We start from the raw sequence: 21,869 nt of genomic DNA on the forward strand, positions 1-21,869 counted from the left end.
TAAATGTCTTTTCTCACTTGATTCCTGACTCGATTTCTCCCTCGTACAGATCATCCCGATTCTGTGCTCGAGCGAAGAGAGAGAAAAAGGCTGTGAAGACATACATGCAAACCACAGCACCGCTATACCAAAATGGGTTGGTGGCAACTATGTCGGAAGGGTTTAGCGTGGATTAGCGCTACTGTGACTCTTTTCTTCCTTTCTATCCTATCTACAGTATGCACAGAACGATGCTTCAAATTATACTCCGATACCATCCAATTAAGGAAGAGAAATTACTGGCATGCTGGGATGGACCCAATTGATGGAAAGAAAGTTCTCTGTCGTGGGCTTCTGGTTTGTCATATCAGCTACTGAAACGGTACGCCTTCTTAGTGCATCCAGTAAGCGTCATTCTTTGGGTCTTGGAAAAGTAAAGTGTGGGTGGGCCCAGAGATAAATGTTCGGAGTACCCTGCGCGAAGTCTACATACTCTACGCAACTCATAAGTGATATCCCATCAATCGGAGTCTTCAATGTCCATTGGTGACATTATTTCCCTTGCTGCGGGGGGACAGAAGGTAAATACTACCACGTGACCCAACGAGTCGACCACCCTTTGTCGTACAGGATAGAAGTTCGGGAAGGGAAGGAAAAATGAGGTTGACGCATAGACCAGGAGATTACGGTTTGCTTTTGATTTCAACGGCGACCGTGCGTATGTGCATTGACGGGAAACAATCGACAGTCAACATTCTTCGTACACTGGACCACGGACATTTAACGGCTCTTAACAATAGAATATAAACCCCCTGATACACTTGAGTATCTTGGAATCCAAACTCGGCAAGAATGATCCCATCATGGTGGGATCTGAATGGTCACTCTGATAGATCGACACTGCAGAGGGAGGGAGTAGTCGTAAATCCTTGCTTGCGTAACTGTACAGAGTACGGAGGGCTGTACATTTATCACTAACTATGCACAAGTAGAGTTCAGGATGTATTAGAAGTGACGAGGCGATCGAAGGCCATAGAAAAGTACTGCAGTTCCATTTAATCCAAGGTGTCTATGGTATACACGTACTCCAGCGTACAGTATACAAAGTACAGGCCCGAGGGAATGGATACTATTCATGGCGAACTATTTGAATCCTGACCTCACGGAACAGATGCCGTATCTGCTCTATACTACGAAGTACAATTGTCCTCTTATTTGTGCTTGTATTATGTATATACTCTACCCCTGGTTCGAATCCCAACTTTACCCCGCCTGTTATTCTCGGTGCTGATCAAACATTTTGCGCGGGGTAAGCGAAGTCAAGTAAGACGGCCCCTGATACAGACCACACTTATACAACGCTGTAGAAAAACGTCTTACAACGAAAAAGGAACGTAGGAATGGCAATGGTACGATGGACAACAAAAAGACCATGCATTAACCCGACTGCTGTATATCCCGACTAGCGTTCAGGCCAACTCCCTTAGCACCGGAGAACATGCCACTAGAGGCTTGATGAAACGGTGCCGCAGTTAACTACATGGGAATCTCGAGGGGCTTGGTGTTACCTATGAAGAACACTGCGCGTAAGCACGTTCTATTATTCTGTGTTGTGATATCGAGACTCATGGACAGATGTACAATTACGAATATGCATTTTTGCTTTTCGTGTCGTTGCTTGTTTTCAATTGAGCGACTGTCATCACCAACACTACTGGCTTCTGTCAATCAAGAGTACCATTGCTAGACGGTCGTAGAGTAACTATTCGGAGTAAGTTTCCTGACCTACCAACGAAGGAAAGAATGAAGGTCTTTATTTTGCGCGATAAGCGCTGGAAGGGATGAAAAATTTGGAACCCTCTCCATTTTTAACCTAATCTTTAAACGTTTCCATTTTTGACTTGATTTTCATATGTACCCATGTTCGTCAATTAGCGCTCTGGATAAATTTGTATTAATTTCCTGGCCTGTAGCGGGTTTTCTTTCAGCTAACCATGTACAAAAACTAATATTAGACGACATGCAGGGAGAAAAAAATCGGAGAAAAACCACACAAACAAACCATCACCTGATAACACTCAAGAGACGATGATCCCATTAGCATAATATCATTGCAAGCATAAACGCATCTTATTGGCTGTATGTACCACTGTAAAGTTACGGTAACAATGGGAGCCGCAGATCTTTCGTTGACTGGTCCGTGGGACTGCTGGGATCTCCGAGGACCGGGAGTGGATTGGATTGGATTATCTAAGCGCCCTGCACGGACAGTGGTGGGCGATCAGTGAAAATGATCAATGTCAGGTGAGTCTTGGCTTTTGTCATTGCCTAGAGTGACACTTTGAGGAATTCCCCATTCATCCCTATACATATTGGTTTGGAGTCAGCGGTTTGGAAGAATGAGGGAAGACTTTAACCTCCGTGTGCACGGCATTGACGCTAATTGTGATAATTTGTGGGCTTTATCCGATTCATACAGTGCGCTGCTGTACGGCATACTCGTACATGCATTCGTATAAATTAAACTCCTACTTTGTATTTGTTCTCCAGAATCATACAATTCCTACTGCAAGATTAACCTATAGATTTGAACCAACTCGTCTACAGGATCGTACCAAGGATATCAAACCTTTTGATCCATGGATGTCGCCGATTTTCCCGACACGGTGGTATGAACGGAAAACATAACATGGTATGATATCGATACAAAATGAGATGATGTCGCGATCTATGGTTCCGTCCACCATCCGCTCATACCCTATTTACACCGTATTTTACTGTCGCTCCATGCGCCCTTCTATGGACGTCATCCGAACCACAATATGGTGGATGTTTCCGGTGGTCACAAAAACATGGCGGGGTAATTGTATGATCGGGTATGTTCGTGTCTTTGTAGAATTAACGAGATCTATGATGCCAGTGTTTCCCTTTCTGGATGGAGGGGCAGTCGCCTCGACAGATAACGTAGATAATAGCGTATCAACAGAGTTGTGTCAGTGTCAGTGCCGGTGCCGAGTGTCAGTACATACAGTAGTAGAGGCGGTGTGAGTGATTGATAGTGGAGAACGCCGAATCGTCTGATATCGATAAGACGCGAATATCATGACGCCGCTTTCCGCCTGATCGCAGTTAAGCCATGACTCGAAAAACGCGACTACGCAGCATAATTGGTAGGGCTATTCTTTCTATGGCGGTGTATATAATGAGGCTTACAATAAGGCTATATGTATAGATAATGAATACATTTTTTTTGTGATGACTGGGGATGCTGATGAGGTCATTTGATATACAAAGCGTGGTGGCTTGGATCACACGAGGCCCGCCATTTTAACATTTATTTTGAGCCTCCAAATGTGTCAATGCGAGCACGTACATACGGAGTACAAGTACGGAGAAAAACAAAGAGCAACGCATACCAGAATAACCGACAAGTTTCAAGTCATTGAAAGGGTGCGCCATCGAATCAACTTGAAACGGCAATAATTTACCCAGAATCCTCTTAACAAACTCTGGTAAATACGAGTAATGCGAGTAGCGCGATGCATCCAGCCCAAATAGTTTTGCAGTTGACCCTATCAAATTATCCACTGACATGTCGGTCATTGCGTCCCATCACCTGCACGCTGCAGTACTAGCGCTATGGGCTAGTATTACGCTACTGTACAAAGCACGGTTCAACTCAACCAAACCCCTTTGGGAAAATCATTTGTATCTGGGCGGCTGTTGGTAACTTGGTGGTGGGCGGGTGAGTTGAGGGTTGCGCGTGTGGCTGCTGCAATGCGACATGCTTTTTTCTTTCTTTCTTTTTTTTTTTTTTTTTTTTTTTTTTAATAAAAAAATCTGTGCTGCTGGTTTCTATTTCTGTTATGGTGTGCTGCAATAAACTCTACGAATGCTTGTATGAGGGATATTGCCATGTGTGTGTTCTTTGTCTGTCTGATTCGTGGTAGTATTCATAGTGCCTGCAAGACAGGCCGGCTCTCATAGTTATGACATACGGTACAGCATTGCAATTATCGAATACATCGAATCCCTGTGCCTTTTCACGCTAACATATGGAGTACAATTGAAGCACTTTAGCAATCTTCAAGCCATCCATGCCCAGACCGGTTTCCTTCCTCCAGTGATGCAATTCGTTTCCTATTCATAACCCGATGCATTTAGACTACTCGCTATTATCGTTCAATATCAACATAAAATTCTATGGAGCCCCACTAATGTTAATCGTGGGGTAGTCATGTACTGTTATTGGCCAATTATACTGAACATCCATTTAGGGACATGAGAACCTTCAAATCCATCCAGATTTCACTGCAAGAAATCGAATATCTGTGTCAAGCTCCCAAGAAGCAATGTCTACCTTTATTCCTGGTGTATGCAATGTCAATCTCACTTAATCCTTGGCATACTCCGGGCTTCCGATGACCAGGGGAGCACGGCCAATGAGTGATTGCACGAGCACAATTATCTCCGTGGTCGACTTGACAACGATGTTTGAGTGACAATTAGGATCCAATGAGACTTGGTCGGAGAGAGCATCGGAAGCTTGCCTTGGGCTAGAACGCGTAGGGCTTACTCGTCTCGGAATGCCACATGCAGTAAGCCATCGACTCGGCTGCATCGAGGTCACCTTCTCAATTTCCCGTATTGCGAGGGTATCCGTCATCCATCTCTTTGTTCGTCTTCACCGATATAGACGTGAAAGTTTGCTGCTCTTTTGTAATCAATTCGGAGTGTTCTATACCAAGCCTCTTCCAAGCGCTAAAACAGTTTGATACCAGTCGGAGCACCGAGTACTCGGTCTGCTAGTTTGACTTCGGCCGATGCACGCGTGGATGCCACCATCAGCGTATCTGACTTCGCCGAATACTAGTTGCATTGTCCCGCTTTTAACCCTTGCGTCCTGGCTGTCTGTTCACTGCAACTGCTTTTATTCGCGTTGTTGATGTTTCACAAAACCGTCGGTGAGCGCGCATGTGTGGCTAGTGTTTATACAAGCCACATATATCCGTCCTGAAATGTGGCTTAACGGATTCCAAGCTGACAAGCGCATGACGTCGGTGCCTTTCAACCTCAATCCAGTTCCCATATTCCCAACTCTCTCTCTTATTCTGATTTCTTTCTACAATTGTATTACAATGCAGCAATAATAATGGCACCGGCGGAGAAATTGGCGAATGCTCGCAATCCCTACGATCCCTTCGCCCTACCAGACTACGACAACGACTTCATCGACCCCGATGATCTACGACAATTCGAGAAAGCGTTAAGCGCCCCCGAAGCCTCTCCCCTGGTCGCTATAAATGACTGGCGACCTATTAACCAACGAGTCCGGAAATCGAACAATAAACGCAGGAAGCCTCGGCGGAGCACGGATGAGACCAGGGAAGGGGTTCTCTACACGCTGTTGAAGTGGCCGTTTCTCTTCACCGTATTTGCCTGGATCTCCGTGCTTAGCCTGATATATGTCTTGACGCGGTGGTATATTTTTATATATGAACACTGGATTACGTGGAGGGGGAAGAGGCAACGACTACGACACGAGTTGTCCACGAAGGCGAATTATGCGGATTGGTTAAAGGCCGCGCAGGCGCTTGATGCGCATTTGGGCAATGCAAGATGGAAGGAGGTGGATGAATACGCATACTACGACCATCTTACGATCAACAAGGTCGTCGCACAGTTGAAGAAGTCAAGGAAGGAGGCGGAATGGGAGATGCACAATGGGAAGACGAGCACGGGCGAGTCTGCAATTGAAGAGTTGTGCATTCTTCTGGAAGCGTGTGTCAAGAACAACTTTTCTGGGGTTGAGAACCCGCGGTTGTACAGTGAAACGTATTCCGGGACCAAGGATCTGGTGCAGGAATACGTTGACGAGGTTAATGCCTGTATCAAGCTAGTGGAGGACAGCCAGCAGGTCACGAGTGATGAGAAGTACCAGCACTTTAAGCATTTGAACACGAATCTTGGTCGCACTGCGCTTTGCTTGTCAGGGGGAGCTACATTTGCGTACTACCATTTCGGTGTGGTTAAGGCATTGCTTGAGAATGGTGTTCTTCCAGAGATCATCACAGGAACCTCAGGAGGCGCATTGGTCGCTGGCTTGGTTGCTACAAGGACAGATGAGGAATTGAAACAACTTCTGGTTCCCGCTTTGGCTCATCGCATTAGGGCGTGCCACGAAAATTTCCCGACTTGGTTCCGGCGCTGGTGGCGCACCGGTGCACGGTTCGATACTCTGGACTGGGCTCGTCAATGCAGCTGGTTCTGCAGAGGTTCTACTACGTTTCGCGAAGCGTATGAAAGGACAGGGCGTGTATTAAATGTGAGCTGTGTGCCGTCTGACCCTCACTCGCCTACAATTCTCGCAAACTATCTCACGTCGCCCGATTGCGTCATTTGGAGTGCCGTGCTAGCTTCTGCGGCAGTTCCTGGTATCTTGAATCCTGTTGTCTTGATGACCAAGAAACGTGACGGTACTCTTGCACCGTATTCTTTTGGGCACAAGTGGAAAGATGGCAGTCTACGAACTGATATACCAATCAAAGCATTGAACTTGCATTTCAATGTCAACTTTACCATCGTTTCGCAGGTGAGAAATCCAGTTGGTTGTCAAACTGAGACGTGTCTAACATTTGAATAGGTCAATCCCCACATCAATCTCTTTTTCTTCAGCTCTCGGGGATCAGTTGGGCGACCAGTCACTCATCGAAAGGGTCGCGGGTGGCGCGGTGGCTTTCTAGGCTCTGCTATTGAACAGTATATTAAGCTGGACCTAAACAAATGGCTTAGAGTTCTCCGGCACCTCGAGCTACTGCCGCGCCCCATGGGCCAGGACTGGAGTGAGATCTGGCTCCAGAAGTTCAATGGCACCGTCACCATTTGGCCGAAGAGCATTCCCTCCGACTTCTATCATATCCTTTCCGATCCCAGCGTCGAGCGCCTGGCACGCCTGATCCACGTGGGCCAACAAAGCGCCTTTCCAAAGATTCAATTTATTAAAAACCGATTGAAAATTGAGGGCGAGATCGTCAAGGGAATTCGGCAGCATTCTCGCAACGAGGACCAGCTAATGTCCCCTCTCCTTCATCGCCGCCAAACATCAAACGAGCAAGAACCGGCCGATTTGATGGTCAACCATGTCAACCGCAAAATTACAGAGCGACGGTCCAACTACAAGGATGAATCCCGGTATGTTGAAACGTCGGAAAGCGGCTCGACTGGTTCTTCTCGTATTCCAAGTCCTACGCCCCGTCGCGGAAGTAGACAGTTAATTGAAGAGATGCGACGGCAATCTGCCGTTTTCTTTGACGATGCTATTTATGGAGAAGAAGATGCTCCAGCTGAGTAGAATTGCGAGCTGAATTTTGGCTTGGACAAATTCGTTGGCGAAAGCTCAAGTGATTGTCGTGCTTCGTTTATATACATCGTGCATAGGATACCATAGCATTAGCGTTGAGTTTCATATATCTTAGTTATAATAGTTGGGTTATCCGTCTAGGAGTGCATATTCGGTCGACTGTGATTTTAAAGTGTACTGGAAACGAGATGAAAATCCGAGCTTAGGGTTGCCTCGGATTTCACGGATTTCGATGATGATATCCGAGATGTTCCCCACATTTAACCAAAAAGGTCGGGGTATTTATACCGAGCATATGGACCTGTAATCAATCAAGCGTATACAACCAGCATCTTGAATAACTCACAAAGCACTAACAGTACCACACACCATGCCCAAACCCTCCTTCGACTCGCTCCCCCTCCAAAAAAAGGGCCCTCCAGGCAACGCCTGGGGCCTCTTCGGTCCCTCCGATGAATGCGGCATGCTCAACCTTCTAACCCCAGATAAGACCCGCGTCGCCGCCGCAGAAATACAAAAAGGGATCCGGATATCCACAGACTGGCCGCTAGACGCGATGGCGAGACCGTGCTTTGGACGCGCGCCATTCAAGCAGACAATTAAGAACAAGGCGCCGAGGGAGGTGAATGATGATACATTGGAGTTTAATACGCAGAGTAGTTCGCAATGGGATGGATTCCGGCATTATGCGTATCAAGATGCGAGGGTTTATTTTGGAGGGAGGACGTTGGGGGATGTGCTTGGGGGGGCGGGGATTGGGATTCACGGTGCCATCTCCTCCCGTAGATGAGTGATATGAGATGTATGTATACTGACAGTGCATAGCATGGGCTGAAAATGGAGGGATTGTCGGCCGTGGTGTCCTCCTTGACTACGCCTCCTGGGCCGACGCAAAGAACATCCCAATCGACTACTTCACACCCACAACCATAACAGTCCCAACCCTCAAACAAATCGCAGCGTCCCAAGGCACAGACCTCCAAGAAGGCGACATCCTCTTTATCCGCTCCGGCTGGACCCGCGCCTACGCCCAACTCTCAGACACCCAAGCCCAAGCCCTAGCCGACATCCCCGTGCCCCCGGCCATCGGGCTCGAATCGTCGGAGGAGACGCTACGGTGGCTCTGGGAGACGGGATTTGCGGCTGTGGCGGGAGATATGCCGAGTATGGAGGCGTGGCCGTGTCAGGATAAGAGATTTTGGCTGCATGAGTGGTTGTTGGCGGGGTGGGGGATGCCGATTGGGGAGTTGTTTGATTTGGAGAGGCTGAGCGAGGTTTGTAGGGGGGAGGGGAGGTGGTCGTTTTTCTTTAGCAGTGTTCCTTTGAAGGTGAGATTTCTTCTCTTTTATTGGTGTTGATGTGCTGATGAAATAGGTACCTGGGGGCGTTGCTAGTCCTCCGAATGGGGTTGCTATCCTATAGCCTACTACCAGATATGGCGGCGTCCATATAAATATCTGAATATATTGAATCAACCTTCAAACGCATGCTTCACCTTTGAAAGCTCTTTAGTAATCATATGATGATGCTTCGACACATCCTTAAGCACATCCTCTGCAGACTTACATTCCCCCATCCAACACTTCCTCACAGCCTCCCTCCACCCCTCATGCGCAATATTATCCAACGGAAACACACTCTCTGAATAAAGCCTCCTAATCTCATCATCCTCCTTCTCCTCGTATGGCATCCTCCCAACTAGTATTTCATAGAGCGTCGACCCAAGCGCAAATATATCACTCCGCACACTGTTCGGCTCCCCACCCCGAGGCATATAATGCGTAGCCCCCTCAATAACCATCGCATCGGAGCCATGCAGCGACGAGCCCCCGAAATCACTTAACCGGATATTTTCCTTTTCATCAACAAGAAACTGCCTCGCCGACAGATCCGAATGGATAATATCTTTCTGATGAATAAACGCAACCGCCTCAATCGCCTGCCTCGCAACCCCATACCGGAATCCATCATTCACCTTCCCAGTGCCTCCATCCCTCCTCAGAAACGTCTGCAAGTCCCCGTGTGGCTCATACCGTAGATCAATATACTCCTCGCAGCACCGCAGACATCTTGCTATGTGCTTGTGTTCGCCGAGATGGTGGTAGATGCGGGATTCAATGTCGAGAGCTTGGACGTTGGTGGGGTTTGATTTGTCCGTTGGGAGTTTGCGGACGACTTTGTCGTTCAGTTTGTGGGTTGTTGTGAAGCGGCCGACATTGATTATGTTGTCGCGGGTTGGGTGTTGGAGGTTGTCGTAATCGGGGTGGGTGTCGTGCTGCGTTGTTTGAATTAGTTTGAATGATTGATATTGTATTTGAGTGTACTTACTAGGTGCATCTCATAGCCAGACATATTGAATGTTTCTGTTTGAATGGGGCGTTCTTTTGGTTGTTGTTAGTTATTCTTATCTGTGGTGGAATTGTGTTGTTGCTTCATGATGAGGTATGAATCTTGGCGCTGGATGTACCGGACTTCATTGGTAGAGTACTGTTTTCATGTCGGGTCGTATTAATTTACTGATAACTGAATACTTAGTATAGTGAGGTTAGCTTTGATTGTCCAGACATTTCCGCCCTGGGGGTAGAGAGTGGTGGTTTATTGTCGCGGCATAGTCCTGCGTCACCATCCCAGAGGTGTTGGTTGGCGGCTGTTTTGATGTCCGAGGCGATGCTGCTCCAGTTGGCGGCTGTTTGTCCGTGGAGGGTGGTTGCTAGGTCATGGGCCTGATCGAGGACGTAGTATAGCAATTGTAAACGTCGTTAGATGCTGCCCGATTCGGGGTACGAGGGGTTTGAATTGAATTATGTCACAGCATGCTGAAACAAGGAAAGGTTCTTATATGAAGGAAGCATTCTTCGTGACCCAAGCTGGATCATTATACTTGTAGACAGAAAGCAATGCTCTAATACCAAACATCACAATGCTACCCAGACCAATTCCAAAAGTGTCGCTCCAACGCTCAATTCGCCGTATCCCAAACTGGACAATAGCCACCACTTCCCGAGGCGAATCCGCCGCGAAAAGCTTCCGCCAATACCTCAAAGAGCTCCAAGACGAAAACGACGTGCTCACCATAACCAAAGAAGTTGATTCTCACCTCGAGTTAGGGGCTATAACCCGCAAAGTCTACGAGAATGACGGTAAAGCTCCTTTATTTGAGAAATTTAAGGGCTACGATAGATCCAAAGACAATGGCCTCTTCCGTGTCCTTGGGGCACCAGTTGGCCTGAGCAAAGTTCCTAGACACAAACTTGGTCGGATTGCAAAGTCACTGGGACTTCCATCTACTGCATCGGAGTAGGAGATCATCCAGAAGATCAGCGATGCGAAAAAAGAAGCCGTCTATACCATCGAAAGAAGTCTCTTCAGGACCCGTGAAAGAATACAAGTTATTCGGCGATGGATATTGATTTGACTGCATTGCCCGTCCCGTTGCTCCACTGCCATGACGGCAGCAAATTCATGCAGACCTTCGGCATGCACACCGTTTAAACCCCAGACGGCCGTTGGACAAATTGGTCCATCACGCGCGGCATGGTCCACGGGAAACGGTCACTCATCGGCCCCGTCATCCCAAAGCAAGATATCGGTGTCATCCACCAGAGGTGGAAAGACGAGAAACAAGATATGCCTTGGGCGTTGTGTTTCGGTGTACTCTCCGCTGCGATTATGGTTAGCGGGATGCCAATACCTAAATGGACGAATGAGACGGATTTAATCGGTGCGTTGTCAGGGGAACCTGTTAAGGTTGTGAAATGCGAAACGAATGATATTCGCGTTCCGGGTAATGCGGAGATCGTGCTTGAAGGTGTTGTTTCGAATACGGAGACTGCGCCTGGGGGGGCTGGTGGCGGAGTACCATGGGTTTGTGTTTCCGGGGAGGAGTAGGGAGTGTCCTGTTTTCAGGGTTGATGCTGTTACTTATCGGGAGCACCCTGTTTTACCGGTTTGTGTTGCAGGGCGGGCTACTGAGGAGAATCATACTGTTTGGGGTGTTATGATAACAGCCGAAGTTTTGACTATCTGTCAGAATGCTGGTCTTCCGGTTAAAATGGCTCGGTGTCCGTTTGAATCCCACTGTCTTTGGTTTGTCTTGCAGGTCGATCTCACGCAGCTTAAAGCATCGAAGACAAGCATGAATGATTTCTGCGCGAAAGTCGGGCATGTCGTTTTCGGCTCTAAGCCTGGGTGGTATATCCCCAAAATCTACCTGGTCGGGGAGGACGTTGATCCTACTGACTTGAAAAATGTGATCTGGGCTGAAGCTACGCGGTGTCAAACCGGTGTGAATGAGTTTCTTTCGAGGAATATGGAAACATCCCACTGATTCCGTACGTGGGACATGGGGTTAAACCCGAGACGGAGAGCGGACATCATCGGAAGGTGGTGAGATGTTGCATGTTTGCTAGTGAGTTTGGAGATGGGGAGTTGCATTTGGAAGATGGGTTTTTTCGAGGATCGCTTCCTCCGGGTGTATAGAAAAGAGTGGAAGAGAACTGGAAGGAGTATGGGTTTGATAGCTGATGGGAAGTTTGCAAGAGATTTGTATTCAAATATTGTGGGTATTGGCTATATAACTAGCCATTTCGCAGTCACGTCTTTGGCGGACTTGAAGTCACCGTTAAGTGAGTAGATAATCTGCAATGCAGCAGCTGCTTCGCGAGAAAAGTCCTCCACGAATTGCGTATTCGTAACCACCGCGCCAGCACCAGCATCCTGCATAACCGTATCGTTCCCCTTCCCAACCCCAGGAGCCTTCCGATACGCATCCTGAATTTGTCCCCCCAATTCCAACACCAGATGATACCCCTCGACAGCCAAATGCGTCAACCCAAGCATATGCCACACACGAGCAAAATTAAACTCCATCTCCTGCCTCTGCTGAAGACTCCCCTCCCTCTCACGCACACGCCGGTACTCATGCATAAACGCAAGACCCTGCATGATAAGATAATGTCTATTCTCCGACTGCCGCTTAAGCGAGTGATGGATGTAGCACAGCGCAATAGACAACAGCGTAGCCGGATTCTCATCATCCAACGCATACGCCCGGTAAAAGTAATTCAGCGCCGGGAAGAAACTATTCCCCGAGTATAGGATATGCCCGTACAGCACGAGCAGCGCGACATCCATTTCCTCGGCCGGGATTGCCTCACCGGTTTCGTCGCGGGTGGTGAGCGATGCGCGCTCTTGGTAGACGGATTCGCGGACTGCCTTGCCATGTCTGACTTGTGGGTTGTTGTCTGGGAGGGTGTAGTCTATTGCTTTGATTTGGCGCAGCATGAATTTCATGTTTGGGGAGGAATGGAACAGGGAGCGGTGCGGGTCGCCAGAGAGGTGGCTAAGCATGGAGAAGAGGCGGTAGGTGTCTGTTACAAATTGGTATTCCTTGATAAACCAGCGGGCTTCGTTGGCGAGTGTTTCTTCGTCTTGGACGCGAAGGGCACATGCTATTTTTGTTAGTAGGTTGGAAATTACGACAAGGGTGAGATTGAACTGACTGAACCAGCAGACGTGGATTAAGCGTGTCTTGGGCTTGGAATTGTACCAGACACTTGCGTCTGCCGCGGCTCCGAGAGACTCGTATGCTTCTCCGGGTTCGCCCTGTTCTGCTACGAGTAGGGCATATTGGAGGAATATATCGAGCCAATCGTCGAAGGAAATTCCGTGGTAGTCAGTGGGTATAACATCCTGCAGCGGTTCGTCTGGGACATTTCCTGTAATCCTGTGTTAAAGCAATACCATCATTACTATGAATGGTTCTTACCTAGAGACTCCTGGAGACGGCCTGCCATTTCAGCCATTTCGTCCATGAGTGTCCGACCTTGAGACCTCCCAGCCTTCTTCTGCGCCTCTCTAGAATAACCCATAAAGACCTGTCGTTGCAGCGGGTAGAATACCCGATTTGACCGGAACTCGCGCAGCAAAGCGTCAGCAATATCCAGCCAGTCTTCCGTGGCTTCCAATTTGCCCTCTTTAACCAGCGGATGAAACACCTGCATTTTCGAAAACAAGTACTGGACATGCTCTGTCCGGTCACCTTCTCCGGTCTCCTCTTCATCCTGCTTCCTACCAATCGGCGCAGCAGTAAGTGTCGCAGCGACACCTTCGGCTTCTGGGGTTTCCTCTTCATATTCTTTTACAACCGGGGCTTCTTCTGGTGCCATCTCTGCCGTTTTGAATTCCTTTGCCAGCTGCTCAAGTCTGGTGTCTTTTCTGCGACGATTATTTCTCATCTCCTGCCTCTCGAGAAGGACCGTCTCGTTAACGTATTTTAGAGCCTGTTCGGTCAGCCCGATACTCTCGTATAATTTGGCTAGCTGTGCGCGCGAGTCCACGTTTCTGGTGTCATGTTCTGCGACTGTGATGTAACAGTTCTCTGCATCTTCGAGGTTACCGAGGCGCATGTAGCAATCTCCCATCGCCATGAAGAAACTGACGTCTGCATACTCGCCAGTATGTTGGAGAGGCGTGTAGAAGCGAAGAGCTTCCTCATACAAGGTGACTTCTTTGAGAGCGTCTGCGACTTCTCGGAAGAGGTCTCCATAATCGTAAAGTCGAGCTCCTTCTGCATTGTCTTCTGGGTTTAGCCATTCAAAGTGATGCAATGCTTCGTCTTTGTGATCGTATCCCATTCTTAAGCGGAAGAGACCAAGTTTGATTCGGAGTTCGATAGGAAGACCAAGTCCATAGGAGTCTCGTGGCCATTGCTTTGGAATGTAGCCATCGGTTTTGATACGCCGAGGAGAATCATTGGAATCCCATTCTCGATCGTCTTCGTGGAAGTCCTCCCACATTGTATCATCACTGCGCCCAAGAAGCCATCTGCACAACGACTTGATCGCTCCAAGACCTTCACCGTGCCGGCCTAGGTAGGTAAACAATTCTGCGTAGATATTGACGTCTGACCAGGAAAATTCGGGGGCCTCGTCTGGGTTTACGGTCGTGTAGTACCCAACACTATCGGACCAATAGTCAAACGCCGTTTGTACATTGCCCAGATCAATGTACGTTTCCGCAAGGTGACGAAGCGCTCTGACGTTGTGCGGGGACCCTTTAAGGACGCGTTCATAGTCTGTTGCAGCCCGGCCATTATGCCCCAGCTCGCGATAAAGTGCCGCTCTCTGGAACCGAGCATTCAAATTATGCTGGTCGATATCGACTACTCGACTATAACAGTAGAGAGCATCATTCAGGGCTGTCTGCCTATCATCTCCTGCACGCTCCAGGACCATTCGCGCGACCTTGGCCCAGACTGATGGGTCTTTTGGTCGCGTGTGAGCGCCACTGAAAAGCGCGGTCAGCGCTTTGTCCTTTTCACCCTCTGCTAGGAAGATTTCGGATAGCAAAGAGTGAGCGGCGAACATTTCGGGGTTGATCTGGATCGCGCGCTTCACCAGCTCGGTTGCACGCTCGTAGTCTCCGTCAATGAACGCAGATGTAGCCTCCGAATGTAGCATTTTGAACTCATGACTAGGTTCTAAAGGCCTGCGCGGTCCTCTCTTGATACCCTTACCACCCCTGGCACCATACCGGCCTGAGAACTTGCCGGTACCCCTGCGACGACGTCTTCGAAAGTCGTCTTCATCATCATCGTCCGCAGCTTCCTCTGCCATATCGGGCGATTCTTCATCCTCCCTAGTGCCTTGTCAGCGTGAAACGTAGAAAGGTTCCATAACTGCGACTTACGAGTCCTCATCCCCGGAAAGTTCGTATTCCTCTTCCGAGTCATCCCCGCCCTGGTAATCCCCGACGTAGTATTCATCTTCGACGACCGGTTGTTCCGAGAATTGTGAAGGATCGGGAAGTGTACCTCCGTAAAGTCTGGGATCCAGCAACGATGTGTCGAACTCCTCTTCCGCGGCAGGTTGTTGGCTATCCTGCACTGCGTACTGGACCTCGTCTGTAAGAGGATGCTCCGGGTAGTTCCAATCTGAATGATCCATATTGACGCGTCTTATACTTTGTCACCACCAATGAGACAACATATAATAATAGAAACAGCTCTAATCACATTTGACGACTGTCTGCGTCAAGTGCTGTCCATAGCAGACTGCAGGTGGCCTATCACAGCATTGCGTAGTTTGTTTTCTATCCCTGCTGATAAAGTAAATTCCAATATAATATGATTTTATTCTAAGCACGATATTAGCAGAATTCGTCGTAATTCTCCTATGCAGTACGTACCGGCAAGGCACGAGAACGTGGATGTGCCCGGAGAAAAAAGAAAAAAAAAAAAAAAAAAAGAAAAAAGTCAATGGTGTCGCGAACAAAGACTATTCATTAGAATAGCATAGACTAAAGAAACTATTCGGCGATAGACAAGCAGCTAAATAGACAAGAACTAGAACTAATGCTGGGTCAAGGTTTGGAGTGGTCCAGTGACCTCTGAGTTGCCGAATCGGGCCAAGTCTCAATCCGATCCTTCGCTTCTTGTTCTTCTGGTCTCTTCTCTTCTCTTTCTCCTCTCTCCATCTCATCCATCGCATCTCTTCCCATCCTTTTTTGCTCTTTTTTCTTTTCTTCTCCTTATTTTTCTTATTCTTTTGATGCTTCAGATCTTCTGCTTGCTGTGTTTGACACACTTCCGCAGTTGATTCTGACATCCTTTCGTTAAAAAGCAATTGCAAGAAAAAAAAAAAAAAAAAGAACGGAAAAAAGAAACGGCCACACAAGGTCTCTCCTAATTACACACCACTCACGCACACAACAACGCCTTCGTGGCCACCACCGACTTGCCCTCCCAGATTATCTTTGCCAGTCGATTCAGGTCGTGCAGCCACTGGACTGGTCTGTGCCTCCCCTCTTCCCCAATCTCGAATCTTACCTAGAGCTGTTGTGGTTGGGATATTCGGAGTTTCTGTACTCGAGAGATATCTTCTTTTTGGTTATCCTTTGCGCCGTTTGGAATTCGCTTCCGACCTTCATTTTATTCCATTTCGAAAATACAGCATTTTTGTTTGTCAACCTAGGGTGTCGTTCGGTATAAACTTTCTACTCGATTTCGCACACACAACGACGCAAACTCAGCAGGAACTGCAGGTGTTTTGCAGTAATATTGTATCGATATTTATTATACCTTGGGGCCGGTTCCGAAAAGAAAGGACACACGATTATCCCGATCGATCAACCCTTTTTCCCGTTCCGATTGAATCCCATCGATATCCGTCTTCATGGCCAGTCATATCATTGGTAACCGCAACAGTACTCCTGACGCGTCCAATTCAACCCTTCGTCCGCCGTCGTCCGCTCGCAACCTGGGTTCTCATCAGCTGCGAGCATCCGCCGATATGTCCGGCTTCCCCTCACCTTTGTCCTCCCGCAGTATGCGTCCGTCATCGGAGGTTTTCTACAATCAGCAATCCCACAATCAGAACAATAATGAGGATGCGCTAGACCGTGCGGGGCAGCAGTGGCTTTCCGACATTGACCAGTATGAGACTACATTGGAAGAGATGGCGGCAGCTACATTGGATCAGGATTTCAAGGATGAGCTCAGTGCCATTGAACAGTGGTTCCGGGTCCTCAGCGAGGCCGAAAGGACTGCTGCTCTGTACGCTCTGCTGCAGCAGACCACCCAGGTGCAGATTCGTTTCTTCATTCAGGTTCTGCAGCAGATGGCAAAGAGCCATCCTATGTCTGGTTTATTGTCGCCAGCCAACTTTGGCGAAAAGGGTGAGTCAATACTACTTCCTACATATTTGGACAGATGACTGATAACTTCTGCAGATGCCATGTCCAACCGCCTGAATGACGCTATGTCGAAGTTGAACGTCGACAGTTCACGTAACTCCCTTGGTCGTCCTCCGCCTTCCCCAGGTGCCAAGCGCAACTCGGGTCTCGATTCCTCCACCATCAATGCGATGTTCCCGGATGCTGCTGCGGCCATTGCACGGAAGAAGGCCGAGTTCACCCAGCAGACTGGTAATGCTCCTCCCTCGAACCGTAACAGTGCTGTTTTTGGGGACCGTACGTCGTTTGTCGCGCCTACGATTTCCGCCCCTGACAACAACGAGGGCTTGGGCCAGCCGCCCTCTTCTCCTTGGACTCAGCGTGGTGGCTCTGACCAGCCGCCAATTGCTCGCCCCAAATCATCGTCCGGTCAGCAGCAGCCCATGGGGCAATTCAGCCAGCCGTCCGCGTCTTCTGGCTTGCGATCTCCACTGCCCACCACCCAGACTGCCACGATTCCTGCCCCTGACATCGAAGCGCCTTTGCTGTCACCTTACAATGTTGGAAACGCTAGCTGGGCATCCATGACCAACACTCCCATGACTGCCACTTTTGGCGGTCAGCCACAGCAGCAGCCACAGCAGCAAGCCGATATGGTGGCTAACGCCACCGCAATGAAGCTCGCTGCTTTATCTACGGTGAACAATCGCATTGCATTGGATGATGCCCGCAAATACCGTCGTGCTCGCTCCAACGATGGACAAGGAAAGAACACTAATGCCAGTAACAGCCAGAACATGTCGCAAGGCCTTACCAGCCCCGGTCTTCCGGGACCAAATGTCGTCTCTGGGCAATTTTTGAACCCTCAGCAGCTTGCTGCATTGCAGGCCCAACAGCAAGCTGCCATGGCAGGGCGACGTTCGCGCCCTACATCTCCTGGAATCGCCATGCAGGGTGGCACTCTCGGTCCTATGGGATTCACGTCGCCGCAGAACAATGGATTTTTGACAGCCTATGATCCCAACAGCGCCCTCCTTGGTAACGGATTAGGTGCTCTTGGAATTGGACAGTTTGGCCTTGGTGGTCACGAAGGATATCTATCCGACCACTCCGAGGTTACTCGCGGTCGTTCACCACGCGGTCGCCGGGGTAGCTCGAAGCCGCCGGAGGACCCCACTGACCCGACCCTCTTGAAGGACATCCCCAGCTGGCTGAGGTCTCTGCGTTTGCATAAATATACCGACCACTTGAAGGATCTCAAGTGGACCGAGCTGGTTGAACTCGACGACAAGGCATTAGAAGAGCGTGGTGTAAACGCCCTGGGTGCTCGAAACAAAATGCTCAAGGTAAGATCCTTGATGGCCATTAGAAACGAACAAAAACTGACAGTATCATGATAGGTCTTTGAACAAGTCCGCGAGGCCAAAGCGGATGGAAAATTCGAGAACACTGCGTGATTGAATGCATATATCCATTTCTCTTCTCTTCTCAGTGGTTTCCTTGAACGTTTTTACTGCATTAATTGACAAGTTGTCTTTGGACATAAGTGGCAGGATCCGATAATTCTCCATGAGCGATTTGATTGGAACCTTGACAAAGTAATTGTTTAGTAATTGATTCGAGTTTCTGTTTTCTGCTCTTTTGGTTACTTCATGACGAAAAGGATAAACCTTTGTACTTACTACTTGTCTCTCTTATCTATGTGATTTTTTCGACTATATTGGACTTTTCTGTCAGTTGCCGTTGACTGGTGATGATCTCAATGTACTGGATATGGGGGGGGGGACCAGGCCATGTCTATGCCGTGATGCTACAATTGATATAAGTGAAGATGTCTGGAAGGTATAGTAATTGATTTGGATCAATGTATGAAGTGTTCTGTCCGTAAATTGTATTCTAGTATGCGCTAGGTAGTGTAGTTGAATGCTGTGGCCTGATTGGTCCGTTCCGGCCGCCAACTTCATAATTCCCGACGACACTGCAGCTCCGGCGTTGCAGTCGACCACATTTCCTCGCTCATTATCTATACATACTGCTATTTCACAGGAAGACATACAGAACAAATTGTATTATCACTATTCTGATATCACGCGCGCATACGTTCGACCAACCAGACCGCAAAATTGCTCAACTCAAACAGATTATCTCGAGAGCTACGAAACACAGAAACCAAATATAAGGATCCAACCCAAAAGAACCAAGAATCCAAAATGCCACCAACGAAACAAGAAATATCCCTCTTAATCAACCCCCTCGTTCCTGAATCTGTCCAACACAACAACCGCGTACGTCCCCGTGCAACCCCCCAATCCCCAAACCACCCCAACTAACCACCTCTCTCTTCTTACAAACAGATCCTTTCAAACCTCCACTCCATAACCTCCTTCCTCCTCGGCCTCTCCGCAGGAATTCTCGCCCTCCAATCCTCCACCGGTTTCGCATTCTACTTCCTCGGTACGGTCACCGTCTCCGGCTTCTTCCACATCCTTCTTCTGTATCGATCTGGCGGAAAGGGTGCTGGGTTATTCTTTCCGGGTGCTGGGGGTGGAGAGATTGAGGATATTGGTATAGGTGGGCGGATAGGGAAGACGCAGGGGAGTGGAAAGGTGCTGAGGAAGGGGGCTTGGAGGGATGTTTGGTTTGGGGGTGGGGTGCTTGGGGAGGCGCTTTCGGGGTTTATTTTGGGGTGGTCGGGTCTTGGGGGTGTTTTGAGGTGATTGCCATTTAGGGAAAGAAGGGATATAGGAGGTTGTTTTTGGTAATGGGGTTACCTTTGAGGTGGTGGTTTGAGTGGCCCGGGTGGTGTACTATTATTACTGGCACTTGGTGTTTTTGACTACGATACTGGGATTTATTGGTTCGATAATGATACTGGTGCCATGCATTTTTATGTGCTTTTCAATATAATCGACTTACCATGTGGACATGAACTGCTCGCTCATCCAGACACAGCGCCATAGGCCTTTATCGGCGACGAAACACGAGCATAGCTACTGTTGGATATCTTGGGCAAGTGATAGTAGAGCGCCTTGTTATCGAATATTGATAAGTGAATATACTAGCTTGATGTTCATGTGCCGTTTATAGTCAGGCCATTCTTTTGCCGGGCCAGGCATCTTTAGGAGCATGGCTTTTTCTATTCACTTCTCTCGAGTTGCCCTCTTCATCCTCCTGTATAGTACATGATCGTATTTCATTAGCACCATTGCCTCCTCCATCTAGATCCATCCCACCAAAATTTTTCCATTGTCATGTTGTCAAATCCTCGAGAATACTTTGTCTAAGCTCTTTAGCAATATAACATGCGAGCATAACACAGGGGAAAGGAAAACACCCTACACCCAGTTCTAGAGGACAGATAAAAGCTTTGGACATACCAAGAATCCTTGTTCGACAGACAGTCAAACTCGGTTGACATAAATCTCACCAAAACTCGAGATGTCGTATTTTTGATTGTACTATTGCGGTACTCCGTTTAATTACATTTTTGCAGCAATGATGCTATTCCAAAAATGCGATGCAGAGTTCATGCGCTTATCATCGCGCTGTTGCTAGATTCCGAGGGAGCCAAGGCATGGGCGCAGACCGCGTTTCGAGGCTTCCCACAAAGACCTTCGTGAAGCAATACATCGCCGTGGCAGTTGGTGACAACTTTATGATGGACATATTTGTGACTCAAGCATTTTCGAAGCATGGGCTTCATGCATTCACAGCGATTTATCTGACGGATAGCGGATGGTTGGACGAGACATATGGGGAAAACAGGGCAACTCTGGGGTTCCTAGAGACCACAACACAACAGTCAGCAGCCCCCCCCCCTCCCTAAAGATATTGATTAAGCGATACGGCCCTCTGCCTTTTCGGGATTGTTTTCTTGTCGGTATAGTACATAGAAATTAAGCCCTAGTTGCGAAGTTTCAACGTTATTCGAAGTTGAACGCATCGTTGGGAAAAGCAGGCAAACAGTGTTAACCCCATTTTATTGAGCAACACATTCCAGACTAAGGATTGCGTCTTACAAAGACTCAAGCAAGGCCAAGTGGCAACGATTGAAGACATTATGGGCACCGGAGAAGGTAATCGCTTGCAGAATCAGCCAATTTCGATATGCTATTGTCACCCGCACATACCTGGTAGGCATCTCACCTTTACTTTGGGATATAGATCCTTCTTGACTTACATCTCTACAGCAGAAACTAGAGATATCATTTTCGAACATGGGTGGACACCAGCGATCTGGAACCGAAATCGATGACAGTGTATAGAGTACTAGGCTATTATGGCCTGTCCCGATTGCACGCCTGCCCATCATCATACAATTCAGTGGTAGGTCTGAGTGAGGTTAAAAAGTCTTGTATTATATCACGCATAGCAGTGGAAACAATGTTCGAAGAGACTACGAAACTCCGCATGAAAGTACATATGGCAATAAGTGAACCATAAATGACGAGGCCCAATTAACAAAAACAACTTTATACTCCATCAGGGGATGCAGATACTGTCAATAGCTCCTTGGTTATGCTCATGAAGAAACTGTGAGTAACGATCCCCAAAGACCAAGTAGCGTCTTCACAGAATATCTGTCCAGGATTGGGAAATTTCTTTTACTCCAAAAAATGGAACACGCTCACGCTAAGTCCACAAATCCGTGTGCGATGCTCCGTTAGTTTTTTTGCCTTCTTCTGTTTTCAAATCACGCATAAAGGAGTCGTATACGATCCACACCTATTCAGACGATGCTACAAAGCCTTTGGCAGGTGACACTGCCACAGAGACCTATTGAGTTGGTGACAGCAAATACAGGTAGAGGAAGCATCTTGGATGGTACGCGAGGCCCAGCCAAGTGTGATCAGACTGT

The 21,869-nt window shown here is 48.2% G+C and overlaps 8 protein-coding genes across 8 annotated transcripts; 5 read left to right on the forward strand and 3 right to left on the reverse strand.

The window, feature by feature from the left end:
* Positions 1-3,103: 3,103 nt before the first annotated feature.
* EURHEDRAFT_416345 (uncharacterized protein) lies at positions 3,104-3,774 on the reverse strand. Its single transcript, XM_040782928.1, has 2 exons — positions 3,212-3,774; positions 3,104-3,149 (listed from the first exon to the last, which is right to left on the reverse strand). The coding sequence occupies exon 1, from the start codon at positions 3,580-3,582 to the stop codon at positions 3,307-3,309; it is 276 nt and encodes a 91-aa protein (XP_040635158.1). The 5' UTR covers positions 3,583-3,774; the 3' UTR covers positions 3,104-3,149; positions 3,212-3,306.
* Positions 3,775-5,131: 1,357 nt separating this feature from the next.
* EURHEDRAFT_405961 (patatin-like phospholipase domain-containing protein) lies at positions 5,132-7,330 on the forward strand (the record flags this gene model as incomplete). Its single annotated transcript, XM_040780426.1, has 2 exons — positions 5,132-6,571; positions 6,623-7,330. 2 exons carry the CDS (start codon positions 5,132-5,134, stop codon positions 7,328-7,330), a joined length of 2,148 nt encoding a protein of 715 aa, XP_040635159.1.
* Positions 7,331-7,709: 379 nt separating this feature from the next.
* Positions 7,710-8,761, forward strand: EURHEDRAFT_464710 (uncharacterized protein; the record flags this gene model as incomplete). Its single annotated transcript, XM_040784983.1, has 3 exons — positions 7,710-8,106; positions 8,165-8,667; positions 8,714-8,761. 3 exons carry the CDS (start codon positions 7,710-7,712, stop codon positions 8,759-8,761), a joined length of 948 nt encoding a protein of 315 aa, XP_040635160.1.
* Positions 8,762-8,810: 49 nt separating this feature from the next.
* Positions 8,811-9,691, reverse strand: EURHEDRAFT_380976 (kinase-like protein; the record flags this gene model as incomplete). The annotated part of the gene is made up of 2 exons (XM_040779353.1): positions 8,811-9,614; positions 9,668-9,691. 2 exons carry the CDS (start codon positions 9,689-9,691, stop codon positions 8,811-8,813), a joined length of 828 nt encoding a protein of 275 aa, XP_040635161.1.
* Positions 9,692-10,259: 568 nt separating this feature from the next.
* Positions 10,260-11,956, forward strand: EURHEDRAFT_533599 (UbiD family decarboxylase; the record flags this gene model as incomplete). The annotated part of the gene is made up of 6 exons (XM_040787252.1): positions 10,260-10,308; positions 10,345-10,636; positions 10,709-10,713; positions 10,839-11,203; positions 11,370-11,624; positions 11,645-11,956. The coding sequence occupies 6 exons, from the start codon at positions 10,260-10,262 to the stop codon at positions 11,816-11,818; spliced, it is 1,140 nt and encodes a 379-aa protein (XP_040635162.1). The 3' UTR covers positions 11,819-11,956.
* Positions 11,857-15,325, reverse strand: EURHEDRAFT_416350 (tetratricopeptide repeat protein). Its single transcript, XM_040782929.1, has 4 exons — positions 15,029-15,325; positions 13,107-14,977; positions 12,841-13,056; positions 11,857-12,789 (listed from the first exon to the last, which is right to left on the reverse strand). The coding sequence occupies exons 1-4, from the start codon at positions 15,283-15,285 to the stop codon at positions 11,909-11,911; spliced, it is 3,225 nt and encodes a 1,074-aa protein (XP_040635163.1). The 5' UTR covers positions 15,286-15,325; the 3' UTR covers positions 11,857-11,908.
* Positions 15,326-16,512: 1,187 nt separating this feature from the next.
* EURHEDRAFT_464826 (RNA-binding protein VTS1) lies at positions 16,513-18,468 on the forward strand (the record flags this gene model as incomplete). The annotated part of the gene is made up of 3 exons (XM_040784989.1): positions 16,513-17,014; positions 17,069-18,357; positions 18,412-18,468. 3 exons carry the CDS (start codon positions 16,513-16,515, stop codon positions 18,466-18,468), a joined length of 1,848 nt encoding a protein of 615 aa, XP_040635164.1.
* Positions 18,469-19,000: 532 nt separating this feature from the next.
* Positions 19,001-20,073, forward strand: EURHEDRAFT_416352 (EMC6 family protein). The gene is made up of 2 exons (XM_040782930.1): positions 19,001-19,296; positions 19,366-20,073. Exons 1-2 carry the CDS (start codon positions 19,222-19,224, stop codon positions 19,726-19,728), a joined length of 438 nt encoding a protein of 145 aa, XP_040635165.1. The 5' UTR covers positions 19,001-19,221; the 3' UTR covers positions 19,729-20,073.
* The last annotated feature ends 1,796 nt before the right edge of the window (positions 20,074-21,869 follow it).

This window comes from Aspergillus ruber (assembly GCF_000600275.1).
Source record: "Aspergillus ruber CBS 135680 unplaced genomic scaffold scaffold00034, whole genome shotgun sequence".
NCBI classification, from domain to species: Eukaryota; Fungi; Ascomycota; class Eurotiomycetes; order Eurotiales; family Aspergillaceae; genus Aspergillus; species Aspergillus ruber.

Bases quoted from the DNA above. Each gene is read 5' to 3' on its own strand.
- EURHEDRAFT_416352 (XM_040782930.1), top strand. From the start codon at position 19,222: ATGCCACCAACGAAACAAGAAATATCCCTCTTAATCAACCCCCTCGTT. The intron at 19,297-19,365 runs GTACGTCCCCGT...TCTTACAAACAG, and splicing joins CTGTCCAACACAACAACCGC to ATCCTTTCAAACCTCCACTC.
- EURHEDRAFT_416350 (XM_040782929.1), bottom strand. From the start codon at position 15,285: ATGGATCATTCAGATTGGAACTACCCGGAGCATCCTCTTACAGACGAG. The intron at 13,057-13,106 runs GTAAGAACCATT...ACAGGATTACAG, and splicing joins CCGTCTCCAGGAGTCTCTAG to GAAATGTCCCAGACGAACCG. The intron at 12,790-12,840 runs GTCAGTTCAATC...TAACAAAAATAG, and splicing joins AATCCACGTCTGCTGGTTCA to CATGTGCCCTTCGCGTCCAA.
- EURHEDRAFT_416345 (XM_040782928.1), bottom strand. From the start codon at position 3,582: ATGACCGACATGTCAGTGGATAATTTGATAGGGTCAACTGCAAAACTA.